General features: G+C 52.5%; 1 protein-coding gene across 1 annotated transcript; it reads left to right on the plus strand.

The window, feature by feature from the left end:
* Window positions 1–590: 590 nt before the first annotated feature.
* On the plus strand, window positions 591–9887 carry ADAMTS4 (ADAM metallopeptidase with thrombospondin type 1 motif 4). The gene is made up of 9 exons (XM_010367130.2): window positions 591–1668; window positions 2757–3080; window positions 3334–3466; window positions 3989–4159; window positions 5395–5681; window positions 5790–5976; window positions 6224–6399; window positions 7357–7532; window positions 8029–9887. The coding sequence occupies exons 1-9, from the start codon at window positions 1036–1038 to the stop codon at window positions 8453–8455; spliced, it is 2514 nt and encodes an 837-aa protein (XP_010365432.1). The 5' UTR covers window positions 591–1035; the 3' UTR covers window positions 8456–9887.
* The last annotated feature ends 3628 nt before the right edge of the window (window positions 9888–13515 follow it).

Here is a 13515-nt window from a genome sequence, read left to right on the forward strand (position 1 = left end):
TTGGGCAGTCAACTCCATGATCACTGTCTCCTTGCTTCCCCCATTACCCTGCCTCTTTTACTCTTCCCAGTTGCTCAGTTCTACCCTGAGCCATGTCAAGTTACCTCCTTTCTTTGTTCTTCCCTCTTGATGTCTCCTTACCTGTTCCCTACCCTCTTTTCTCAGGCAGTTCACTCAGTCCCCGCAGCCCTGGAAACCAGCCACTGGGGCCAAAGGGCAGCATGAGGGAGCCTTGAGAAAAGAGAGGCCATGCTAGGTTAGACTATAAGAGCAGGAATTCTCCCAGGACTGTTATCCTATCTGTGCATGCTGGCCAGGCCCTTTCCCTCACTCTCTGCCTCTCCTGGGGCTCTGTCCCACCAAAAAGGGAAAGAGACAGCTGAGGGCTGATTGTGGAGTTTGGGAAAAGGCTATGTCATCAGCTGGCCCAGTGCCTATTATCCATTCGACTGCTAGAGATTCCCCTCCCCTGGGCAAGTCCCATTTTTTTGGGAAGCGATGATACACCCATCTGAGTCCCACCGACAGAGCTCAGCTGAGTGGCTTAGAGATCAGCCAATCAACCGCAGAGGCTCACCATGCTTAAAAGAGCTGGCGCGGAGAGAGGCTGGGGAGAACCCACAGGGAGACCCACAGACCCATAGGCACGAGAGAGACAGAGGAGGAAAGAGAGACAAAGGCACAGCGGAAGAAGGCAGAGACAGGGCAGGCACAGAAGCGGCCCAGACAGAGTCCTCCTACAGAGGGAGAGGCCAGAGAAGCTACAGAAGACACAGGCAGGGAAAGACAAAGATCCAGGAAAGGAGGGCTCAGGAGGAGAGTTTGGAGAAGCCAGACCCCTGGGCGCCTCTCCCAAGCCCAAGGACTAAGTTTTCTCCATTTCCTTTAAAGGTCCCCAGCCCTTCTGAAAACTGCCTCTGACCTTGGCAGGAGTCCAAGCCCCCAGGCTAACAGAGAGGAGCTTTCCAAAGCTAGGGTGTGGAGGACTTGGTGCCCCAGACGGCCTCAGTCCTTTCCAGCTGCAGTACCAGTGCCATGTCCCAGACAGGCGCGCATCCCGGGAGGGGCTTGGCGGGGCGCTGGCTGTCGGGAGCCCAACCCTGCCTCCTGCTCCCCATTGTGCCGCTCTCCTGGCTGGTGTGGCTGCTTCTGCTACTGCTGGCCTCTCTCCTGCCCTCGGCCTGGCTGGCCAGCCCCCTCCCCCGGGAGGAGGAGATCGTGTTTCCAGAGAAGCTCAACGGCAGCGTCCTGCCTGGCTCGGGCGCCCCTGCCAGGCTGTTGTGCCGCTTGCAGGCCTTTGGGGAGACGCTGCTACTAGAGCTGGAGCAGGACTCCGGCGTGCAGGTCGAGGGGCTGACAGTGCAGTACCTGGGCCAGGCGCCTGAGCTGCTGGGTGGAGCAGAGCCTGGCACCTACCTTACTGGCACCATCAATGGAGATCCGGAGTCGGTGGCATCTCTGCACTGGGATGGGGGAGCCCTGTTAGGGGTGTTACAGTATCGGGGGGCTGAACTCCACCTCCAGCCCCTGGAGGGAGGCACCCCTAACTCCGCTGGGGGACCTGGGGCTCACATCCTACGCCGGAAGAGTCCTGCCAGTGGCCAAGGTCCCATGTGCAACGTCAAGCCTCCTCCTGGAAGCCCCAGCCCCAGACCCCGAAGAGCCAAGGTAGGCAGCCCTGGAGTCTGTGTCTTGCGGTGTCCTCCCGCCATGTCTGTCCTACTGACCCCTATTCACCCTCTCTCCACCCACTTCCACTTCTGGCCATTCTGCTTCCCTCCCTTCTGCCTGCCTTTCCTCTTTTCATGAGCCTCCTTTCTTGGTAAGGCTCAGGCCTCTCCCCTTCACCCTTCTCCTTCAGAGGTGGGCCAGAGACTCCGGGCTGGGAATAACTGCTCCCCCTCTCCACCCCACCCCTTCCTGGCCATGGCATCTCCTACTGGCACAGTCCCCAGCAGTAAAGGTCTCCTAACAGCCCCTTGGCCTTGGCTCTTTTCTCTGCCCCAAATTTGATTTTCATCCCCCACCCCCAGCTAAAGGAGTGAGATTTGAGGCCCTAGGGCTTAGTGTCTGGCTTCTGATGCTGCCTTTAAAATCACTGTGGCAAACTGCAAACTACGGCAGGAGTGGCGAGAGAGGGAGGGTATCCCATACCTCCTTCTGGTCAATCCCCTTCCCACACTGTGGCTGGACTGCGAGGCTGCCTGAGGCTCCATCCTTTCCTCCCTCCCACTCCTAGTCTCCCGCTTCTTCCCTTCCCTCCTCCCTCCTCCTTCTCCAGCTTTAATCCAGACCAGACGCTCGCTCCACACCCGCCACGCTGAGCTCTGGCCCTGGCCCTAGCTGCTAACTGAATCGTTCCTCCAACCACACAGGGCAGACACGTTGCAGCCCAGCCCTCTAGCCCTGGTCCCATAGGTCCCAGACACACTCAGGCCTGGAGAACCCCAAAGTGCCTCCTGATGGCAGTCCAGGCTGCTCTCACCTCTGGGGCTCCCGCAGCCCTGGGATGTGGCGTCCCCTTCTCCTCCCCTTCTTAGAACCAGCTGTTGACTCCTCAGAGTTACCACAAAAGCCCTGGGATTTGGTGTTGGGGGAAGGGCCCAACCAAGACCCGCCAGGAGTCAGAAAGGGGGGGGGGGGCACCCAGCTGACTATGCTGAGTTCAAGACCCAGGAAGTGAGGGATTGGAGAATCGACCAACCCATGGGTCTGACAGGCTATTTCAGGTTCTTCCTCTCCCTTTTTCTCTCCAGCGCTTTGCTTCACTGAGTAGATTCGTGGAGACGCTGGTGGTGGCAGATGACAAGATGGCCGCATTCCACGGTGCAGGGCTAAAGCGCTACCTGCTAACAGTGATGGCAGCAGCGGCCAAGGCCTTCAAGCACCCAAGCATCCGCAATCCTGTCAGCTTGGTGGTGACTCGGCTAGTGATCCTGGGGTCAGGCGAGGAGGGGCCCCAAGTGGGGCCCAGTGCTGCCCAGACCCTGCGCAGCTTCTGTGCCTGGCAGCGGGGCCTCAACACCCCTGAGGACTCGGACCCTGACCACTTTGACACAGCCATTCTGTTTACCCGTCAGGTGAGGCCCCAGTCAGCACCGCAGGCCATGCACTGCACAATTCTAAGAAGCACCACTACATAGACTATGATGCAAATGATGTTCCTGGAGTTGTGTGACATGGTGCCTTGCCCCAGCCACACTGCCATGTGTGGCTACCTAGGCCCTGACAGCGCTGGGTCCTCAGTGCCCAGGTCCCCAGGAATCTAGATCTCAACCCAATGGACCCAGGTGTCTTGGCTGTCTATGCACCTTCTATGATCCCTCTCCACAGGACCTGTGTGGAGTCTCCACTTGCGACACACTGGGTATGGCTGATGTGGGCACCGTGTGCGACCCGGCTCGGAGCTGTGCTATCGTGGAGGATGATGGGCTCCAGTCGGCCTTCACTGCAGCTCATGAACTGGGTAAAGTGGGGGTGGATGAGAAAGGTATTAGGGAGGAGAAGGTGGGGGAGGGGGTACTAAGTTCACCACAGTGTTAATGGGGGCCCCAAGGTATTCTTCCCCCAGGCCTAGGTATAGGGCTATTACTCCTCTCTGCTCCAGGTGTAGACATACATTTACATTTTTCTATTAAATTAGTTGGTAGAAACTACTGTGATCTCTCTTTCTCTCTCTCTCTCTCTCTCTGTGTGTGTATTTGGAGGGGAAGTCAGAGAGGGAATGGGTGGGGTCACAGTTGGGAATGTTGGCCATAAGGAAAAATGGATAGGGAGGGGCTCGGAGTATATTTTGGAGAAGAGGAGACAGAGAAAGAGACGGGGCTACATACTGGGAGCCCTGAGAGTACCAGAAAGGAAGGGACTGGGGGCAGGGTGAGGTGGGGAATGGATCTGATCATCCACAGCTGCAGCCAGATTTATGATGGAGTCCCTCAGGGCATGAGGAAGGGACCCTCAGATCCTATCAGGGCCTCTGCTCCCATAGGTCATGTCTTCAACATGCTCCATGACAATTCCAAGCCATGCATCAGTTTGAATGGGCCTTTGAGCACCTCTCACCATGTCATGGCCCCTGTGATGGCTCATGTGGATCCTGAGGAGCCCTGGTCCCCCTGCAGTGCCCGCTTCATCACTGACTTCCTGGACAATGGCTATGGTAAGCAGATGGCACTTACCTTTCCCTGGGTAGGACTCAATTCCTGTCCTCCAGGGCACTCTCACTTCTGCTGCATTCTGCATGGGCCAAATTGCCTCCCCCAAGTGTGCTTCCTCTGCAGTGTGGGAAAGGGTGAGAAATGCTGCTGTCTTTCTGTCTTTGTGTAGTTCTCACTTCCTCCCAGAATAAATAGCATAGCTAGAGGAGGTGAATTTTGGCTCAGTAGAATTAGAACGGACCTTCTGAGGGCCAGAACTGTCCACCACTGGAATGGGCTGGCTGTGAAGGACGTGATTACCTTGTCACTCAGTGAGGTATGCAAGAATAGCAGGATGACTGCCACTAGGCAGAGATGTTGATGAGAAGCAAACTCAAGTATTCTATAGTTGGTTAGAATAGGCAGAACTGAGTTCCTATCCATTTTGTTTGTTTGTTTTTAAAATAGAGATGAGGTCTCACTGTGTTGCCTGGGCTGGTCTCGAACTCTTAGGCTCAAGCAATCCTCCCACCTCAGCCTTCCAAAGTGCTGCGATTACAGGCATTGAGCAACCATGCCTGGCCTCTTATTCTGTTCTTTAAGCAGGTGTAGATGTGTGACTGTAAGTTACTTCACTTCTCTGTGTTTGTAGTTGATGTGTCAGATAAGTATAATAGTGGTACCTATCTCATAGGTATTTGCCATGGTTAAATACATGCTGGTCAAGCATTTAGCCAATGCTCATCACATAATAAGCATCCAATAAATTATAGTTGCCCATTAAAGCCTCTTACAGGGCTAGGCACAGTGGCTTACACCTGTAATCCCAATGCTTTGGGAGGCTGAGGTGGGAGGATTGCTTGAGACCAGGAGTTTGAGATTAGCCTAGACAACATAGCAAGACCTTATGGCAACAAAAAATTCCAAAAAATTAGCTGGACATGGCACATGCCTGTAATCCCAGCTACTTAGGAGCCCAAGGCAGGAAGTTTGCTTGAGCCCAGAAGTTTGAGGCTGTAGTGAGCCATGATCATGCCACTGTACTACAGCCTGAGTCACAGAGCAAGACTCTGTCTCTGAAAAAAAAAAAGTAAGTAATTAAAATATAAATTATAAATAAAAAAATTTTAATCCTCTTATAGTCCTAGGATTGTTTTTATAGGCTCCATAAAGCCCCAGGGAGCCTAAGCTTTCTGCTGGCAATCCTGAATGCTCCTCTCAGCCTGTTGCTGACTTTATGCCCCAACCCCCTTCTCAGGGCACTGTCTCTTAGATAAACCAGAGGCTCCATTGCATCTGCCTGTGACTTTCCCTGGCAAGGACTATGATGCTGACCGCCAGTGCCAGCTGACCTTCGGGCCCGACTCACGCCATTGTCCACAGCTGCCACCACCCTGTGCTGCCCTCTGGTGCTCTGGCCACCTCAATGGCCATGCCATGTGCCAGACCAAACACTCGCCCTGGGCCGATGGCACACCCTGCGGGCCCGCACAAGCCTGCATGGGTGGTCGCTGCCTCCACATGGACCAGCTCCAGGACTTCAATGTGAGATCCTAGGGCAGGGGTGGGGTAAAGGGCCCAGGGGTGTGGGGATCAGCCCTAAGCCCGGGAGAGAGTTCACTTATGCCCCACTTCCATTCTGTGCCTTTGCAGACTCCACAGGCTGGTGGCTGGGGTCCCTGGGGACCATGGGGTGACTGCTCTCGGACCTGTGGGGGTGGTGTCCAGTTCTCCTCCCGAGACTGCACTAGGCCTGTCCCCCGGAATGGTGGCAAGTACTGTGAGGGCCGCCGTACCCGCTTCTGCTCCTGCAACACCGAGGACTGCCCAACTGGCTCAGGTGAGGAGTAGCAGGGATGGGAGCCCTTGGGAGGGGACAGTAGAGCAGAAAGGACTGTCCCTTGAGTGCAAGACCAAGGGGGTGTTGATTCCCCTGCTGTTGTGGGGAGTGCCTTTAACCTCTGGGAATTGTCCTTGGCCGTCTGTGGGGAAGAGCAGAGCTGTGCTGTCTAAAGCTCTCAGGAGCTGGGTGGAGGGGTATGGGGTGATGTGAGGAAGGAGGGGCTCTGACTGTTTTACCCCTCCAGCCCTGACCTTCCGCGAGGAACAGTGTGCTGCCTACAACCACCGCACCGACCTCTTCAAGAGCTTCCCAGGGCCCATGGACTGGGTTCCTCGCTACACAGGCGTGGCCCCCCAAGACCAGTGCAAACTCACCTGCCAGGCCCGGGCACTGGGCTACTACTATGTGCTGGAGCCACGGGTGAGGGTCAGGACACCCCCAGGCCCTGTCTATGGTCATACCCCCGCCCAGTGCTCCCTCTGCTTTCTGATGACAAAGATCCCCCAAAGTAACCCTGTTTCCACAGCCATGCCAGCCCAGTCCAGGATTCCACTCAGACTTATCTGTACATGGGTATCAGGAAAACAAGCCCCAGACTCCAGATACTTGGCCCTCTAGCCTATCCTATTTCCTGTGGTTTCTTTTCCTCTGACTCCCCATCTTCTAGTGCTGCATTTGGTGAGAATGGAATGTGTGGCCTTTGGGGCAAGTCCTTGACCCCTCTTCCATGGGCTCCTCTGTCAAATTACAGTGGTGGCCTCATTCAGCTCCTGGACAGCCAGCCCTCAATGGACAGGCCTTCTGGAGATGACTGAAGTCCCCACATTCCGTCTCTGTGATAGGGTGGTGGGTTGAAGGCTGCACAAAGAAAAACAAGCCCTAGGAGCATTTTGCTCCCTTTGCCCCAACCTGAGAATTTCTACAGGCTGATTGCCCTCTAGCGTCCATTTAGGGACAGTGCCATGAAGGTTTAGGGCTTGCTGGTAGGACCAGACAGACCTGCACTTCCCATCTTGGCTCCTCTGCTTGCCATTTGTATGGCTTTTGGACAGGTTCCTTAACCTTTCTAAACCTCAACGTTCCATCCCTAAAAACCTCAAATAGTGGTGGTGAGATTTACTTTTGTGTCTGTAAAACACTTAGCTTGCTGTGTGATTCATACTCAGTGCTCTGAAAATGCTGGCTAGATGTTATATGTGATAATAATTATTGTTATGATTATCACCCACATGGTGGCTGGCACTCACCCATCTACATCCCTTACTTCATCCAACTTTTCCGACATCCCTTCCCTGATGGGACATGGGTCTTGTTTGACTTACCAACCCCTCTTGACTTAGGAGGAACCTTCGGCATTGTTCTCTCTCTTCTCCTCAGGTGGTAGATGGGACCCCCTGTTCCCCGGACAGCTCCTCGGTCTGTGTCCAGGGCCGCTGCATCCATGCTGGCTGTGACCGCATCATTGGCTCCAAGAAGAAGTTTGACAAGTGCATGGTGTGCGGAGGGGACGGTTCTGGCTGCAGCAAGCAGTCAGGCTCCTTCAAAAAATTCAGGTTCTTTCACCGTCATTCCTCTCTCTACCTTCCTGGACATTCTGGGTCCTGGAGATGCAGAGGGGAACTCAGCACTGTTTCCACTCTCAAAGAGCTCACAGTCTAGCCGGAGATAGATGAGTAGGCAGCTACAGTGCAGTGTCCCATGTGTTCATCCGAGGTCGGAACAGGGTGTTGTGAGTGCCCTTGTGGACATCAGGGAAGGCTTCCTTGGAGGTGACCCCTGAGCTGAGTCTCAGAAGGAGGGTAGGAATTAGGTACCAAGGAAGTGGGACTTGGAAGGGCACCTCAATAAGGGGGCAGTGGGTGTAAAAGTCCAGAGATAAGAGGCAAAAGGGCACATGTGCATGTAGCTCTGATCCAGACTGAACAGTTCATATAGGATGGGGTGACAACCATCTACACACATGTACACACATGTAGTCACATAAACACAGCTCAGAAAGCTGAGGGGATTCAGGTGATCCTGAGCTCTCCGTCTATTCCTTCCACACAGGTACGGATACAACAGTGTGGTCACTATCCCCGCAGGGGCCACCCACATTCTTGTCCGGCAGCAGGGAAACCCTGGCCACCGGAGCATCTACTTGGCCCTGAAGCTGCCAGATGGCTCCTATGCCCTCAATGGTGAATACACACTGATGCCCTCCCCCACAGATGTGGTACTGCCTGGGGCAGTCAGCTTGCGCTACAGCGGGGCCACTGCAGCCTCAGAGACACTGTCAGGCCATGGGCCACTGGCCCAGCCTTTGACACTGCAAGTCCTAGTGGCTGGCAACCCCCAGGATGCACGCCTCCGATACAGCTTCTTTGTGCCCCGGCCAACCCCTTCAACACCACGCCCCACTCCCCAGGACTGGCTGCACCGAAGAGCACAGATTCTGGAGATCCTTCGGCGGCGCCCCTGGGTGGGCAGGAAATAACCTCACTATCCCGGCTGCCCTTTCTGGGCACCGGGGCCTCGGACTTAGCTGGGAGAAAGAGAGAGCTTCTGTTGCTGCCTCATGCTAAGACTCAGTGGGGAGGGGCTGTGGGCATGAGACCTGCCCCTCCTCTCGCCCTTATGTGCAGGCTGGCCCTGCCCTGGTTTCCTGCCCTGGGAGGCAGTGACGGGTTAGTGGATGGAAGGGGCTGACAGACAGCCCTCCATCTAAACTGCCCCCTCTGCCCTGCGGGTCACAGGAGGGAGGGGGAAGGCAGGGTGGGCCTGGGCCCCAGTTGTATTTATTTAGTATTTATTCACTTTTATTTAGCACCAGGGAAGGGAACAAGGACTAGGGTCCGGGGGAACCTGACCCCTGACCCCTCATAGCCCTCACCCTGGGGCTAGGAAATCCAGGGTGGTGATGATAGGTATAAGTGGTGTGTGTGTGTGTGTGTGTGTGTGAAAATGTGTGTGTGCTTATGTATGAGGTACAACCTGTTCTGCTTTCCTCTTACTGAATTTTATTTTTTGGGAAAAGAAAAGTAAAGGGTAGGGTGGGCCTTCAGGGAGTGAGGGATTATCTTTTTTTTTTTTTCTTCCTTTCTTTCTTTCTTTTCTTTTTTTTTTTTTGAGACAGAATCTCCCTCTGTTGCCCACGCTGGAGTGCAATGGCACAGTCTCAGCTCACTGCATCCTCCGCCTTCCAGGTTCAAGTGATTCTCATGCCTCAGCCTCCTGAGTAGCTGGGATTACAGGCTTCCGCCACTATGCCCTGGCTAATATATATATATATATTTTTTAAGACAGAGTCTCGCTGTTGTCACCAGGGCTGGAGTGCAATGGCGTGATTTCAGCCCACTGCAACCTCCGCCACCCGGGTTCCAGCAATTCTCCTGCCTCAGACTCCCAAGTAGCTGAGATTACAGGCACCCACCACCATGCCTGGCTAATTTTTGTATTTTTAGTAGAGACGGGTTTTTACCATGTTGGCCAGCCTGGTCTCGAACTCCTGACCTCAGTTGATCCACCTGCCTTCGTCTCCCAAAGTGCTGGGATTACAGGTGTGAGCCACTGTGCCCAGCCATGCCCAGCTAATTTTTGTATTTTTAGTAGAGACAGGGTTTCGCCATGTGGCCAGGCTGCTCTTGAACTCCTGACCTCAGCTAATCCACCTGCCTCGGCCTCCCAAAGTGCTGGGATTACAGGCGTGAGTCACCACGCCCGGCACATATTTTTAAAATCTAAATTTAATTCTGCTATTTATATGATCCTTTTGGAGTTAGACAGATGTGGTTGCATCCTAACTCCATGTCTCCGAGCATTAGATTTCTCATTTGCCAATAATAAGACCTCCCTTAGAAGTTTGTTGTGAGGATTAAATAATGTAAATAAAGAACTAGCATAATGCTCAGCATCTAGTAAGTGCTCAACAAATGGCAGCGCTGTTACTTACTATTATCAAATTTCTGTCCACATCCACTCTCTATATGCACTTGAAGGTGGCGAAGATCCACATCCATGGTGCCTGCCTTTATCCTCAGGGTCCGTTCCTTTGGTTGGCAGACCCCTATCTGGGGTTCTGAGGGACCAACAGAGAAAGGAAAATTTCATCCCTCACCTCTGGAGGTTCCCAATCACAGGAAGGAGACATAGTAAACACATGGCTACAAATACAATTGACAAGAACATGAAGGTGCAGGATAACAAGAACAGATAACAAGAACAACTGCATCAACACAAATGAGTGCTTAGTAATAAGGGTGATAGTTGAGGGGTCTGGGTTTCATAACAGTAGAAAGAGCACTGGAGTGGGAGCCAGCGGGTCTGGATTCGATTTGGGGCTCGGCATCTTATTAGCTGAGTAGTGTTGGGTAAGTCACTGATGCTGAGCCTTAGATTGCTCATATGGGACTAATAGTATCTACTTCCACAGAGTTGTTCTGGGAACAAATGCTAGAATATTTTCAAAATACTAAAGGTTATAGCCATGGCCATGTGAGAGGTTACCCCTGTGACTACCTGAAGATGGAATGGGGTCTCCAGAATCTGCCAGTGTAAACTCAGCAGAATGCCTAGAAGATGTGAGATTATAATAAAATTTCATAAAACAAAAACAGCCAGGCACGGTGGCTCACGCCTGTAATCCCAGCACTTAGGGAGGCCAAGGTGGACAGATCACAAGGTCAGGAGATCGAGACCATCCTGGCTAACATAGTGAAACCCCGTGTCTACTAAAAATACAAAAAAAAAAAGCCGGGCATGTGAACCCGGAAGGCGGAGCTTGCAGTGAGCCGAGATCGCACCACTGCACTCCAGCCTGGGCGACAGAGTGAGACTCCGTCTCAAAACAAAAACAAAAACGAAAAAACAGGACGTGGTTTGGCAGGAAATAGGCAAGAAGGCAAAAAGAATAACCTGGAAAAGGATCTGAGGCAAGGGAGCCAGGTGCCCCAAAATGGCAGAATACCTGATGCCCGAGGAGAGGGAGGGACTAAATTTTCCCTCTGGGCAAGGTGCATTGCTTGAGAAAGAATTTGGGGCTGGATGAGATGGCTGACGCCTGTAATCCCAGTACTTTGGCAGGAGGATTTCTTGAGGCCAGGAGGTTGGGACCAACCTGGGCAGCATAGAAAGATTCCATCTCTACCAAAAAAAAAAAAAAGATTGAAAAATTAGCTGGGCGTGGTGGCACCTGCAGTCCCAGCTACTTGGAAGGCTAAAATAGGAGGATTGCTTGAGCCCAGGAGTTCAAGCCTATGGTAAGCTATGATCGTGCCACTATACTCCAGCCTGGGTGAGAGACCAAAACACCAACTCAAAAAAACAAACAAAAGGGGGCCAGGCATGGTGGCTCACACCTGTAATCTCAGCACTTTGGGAGGCTGAGGTGGGTGGATCACCTGAGGTCAGGGGTTAAAGACCAGCCAGGCCAACATGGTGAAACCCCATGTCTACTAAAAAAAAATACAAAAAATTAGCCAGGTGTGGTGGCAAGTGCCCGTAGCCCCAGCTACTCATGAGGCTGAGGCAGGAGGATTGCTTGAACTTGGGAGGTGGAGGTTGCAGTGAGCTGAAATTGCACCACTGCACTCCAGCCTGGGTGGTAGAGTGAGACTCCATCTCAAAAAAAAAAAAACTTGGGCAGTCCTGCGTGTGTCATGGATGGAACAGGGATGGGCAAGGGTGGTAGGTAGACCCTGCAAGAATTTGGAGTTTTGAGAGGCAGAAGCAGTACTGCTAGGGATTGGGGAAGGTACTTGATGTGGGGTTGAGGGAGAAATTATAGGTAAAGAAGACCCTGAGGTGGAGGTGGAGGTGGAAGAAGGAAGAATGGGGGAACCAAAGGCACTTCATTCTGCCATAGCAGCCCCTGGCTGGGATGCCAAACACTGCTTGGAATGTGAAGCTGGGACTATGGGGTTGAGGCAGGCCATGGAGGTTGTAGTGGTTATATGTGCTATGCTCACTGGAGCTGAGGCCACCTCTGTGATTGGGTAAGTGAGCGGGAGCTAAGGTGAAAGAGGGGCAGAGAGAGCTAGCTCGTCAAAGAGAAGTGATGGGCATCTCAGCCCTCAATCCCAGGCAAGGCCTGACCCCTTTCTGGAATGGTCTCTGCCTTACCACCTCTCCAAGACCCAGGTTGTAGGTAAGCTTTACCTAACAGGAGTCTAACAAGTTCTTGCTAGGGATGGGGTTGTAGGGGGGCACATATCTCCCTGTAGGAGCCACAGTGAGCTCTATTTCCCATCTGCCTATTTATTGCCTTCATGGGCCTGAGCTGGGGTGTAGATATATAAGGAGGAACAGAAACAGTAATAATAGGAAGTAAGGAGGCACTGAAACAATTCAAATATCTGGTCCTGGAGGTGAAAAGAGGAAATGGAAAAAGAAAAGGCCTTGAATGACAAGGGAGTCAGTGCCCTGTCCCTAGAGAAGTTCAAGAAGAGTTTGGACAACCATTTTATGAGATGGCAAGTGTTGTGCATGAGTATGTGTTTGAGGTGGGGGAGGAGGTTGAAGCAATAGGTTGAGCCAATTTCCTAAAGCCCCTTCTGCCCCTGAGATTCTCTGCTTCTGTGGTTTGAACAGAGGAAATCTGGGCATTTGTCCAGCCACTATTTTTGTAATAGAGGTGGGATAGCCAGGGTTCCTGGAGGGTGCCGTGGAATGGGCGTTTACACTTCTATTCCATCTCTAGTCTCATTTCTGTAATCTTCATACAGTATTACAGTATATTGTTTTCTAAAATACCAGATTGGCAGTAAGTGACAAAACTAGCATCTCATTGGTCAGGGCTTGTGGGGGAGGAAGGGAGAAGAAAGTGAATTTCAATGTATTAACATTTTATTGGCTGAGAGGATGTTTCTGAACCAATTGAATACCTTCCCTATTGACTGTTGCTGGGGCAAAGCCAAAATCTTTGGGACCAGGAGAAACCAGATGACAGCTGGAGGAAACCACGAGTGCTAAAAATGCTCAGAAAGAGGGGTGTCAGGGAAGGCGGGGGAGCAACAACACTGAACAACTTCCCCAGGCAGGATCTTACATGGGGACAGACCCAGAGTACTTAAGTAGCATTAGGAAGGAAAGGGAGGGGAGGAAGTAGATTTAAGTATCCCTCACAGTCTTGGGACAACAAACAGGCCCCACACACCCACACCAACAGTGACACATTGACATACACACATCCAAGTTCATAGAGACACACTAGCACATTCTCTTTTTTTTTTTTTTTAGACAAAGTCTCTTTCTGTCACCCAGGCTAGTGTGCAATGGTGTGATCTCGGCTCACTGCAACCTCTACCTCCCAGGTTCAAGTGATTCTCCTGCCTCAGCCTGCCGAGTAGCTGGGATTACAGGCATGCACCACCATGCCCAGCTAATTTTTTGTAATTTTAGTAGAGATGGGGTTTTCCATGTTGCCCAGGCTGGTCTTGAACTCCCAGGCTCAAGTTATCTGCCTGTCTCGGCCTCCCAAAGTGCTGGGATTACAGGCGTGAGCCAGGGTGCCTGGTCAACACATTCTATTGATAATGTATATGCAAATAAACAGTAGGG

The sequence above is a fragment of the Rhinopithecus roxellana genome, chromosome 8, assembly GCF_007565055.1.
Source record: "Rhinopithecus roxellana isolate Shanxi Qingling chromosome 8, ASM756505v1, whole genome shotgun sequence".
NCBI classification, from domain to species: domain Eukaryota; kingdom Metazoa; phylum Chordata; class Mammalia; order Primates; family Cercopithecidae; genus Rhinopithecus; species Rhinopithecus roxellana.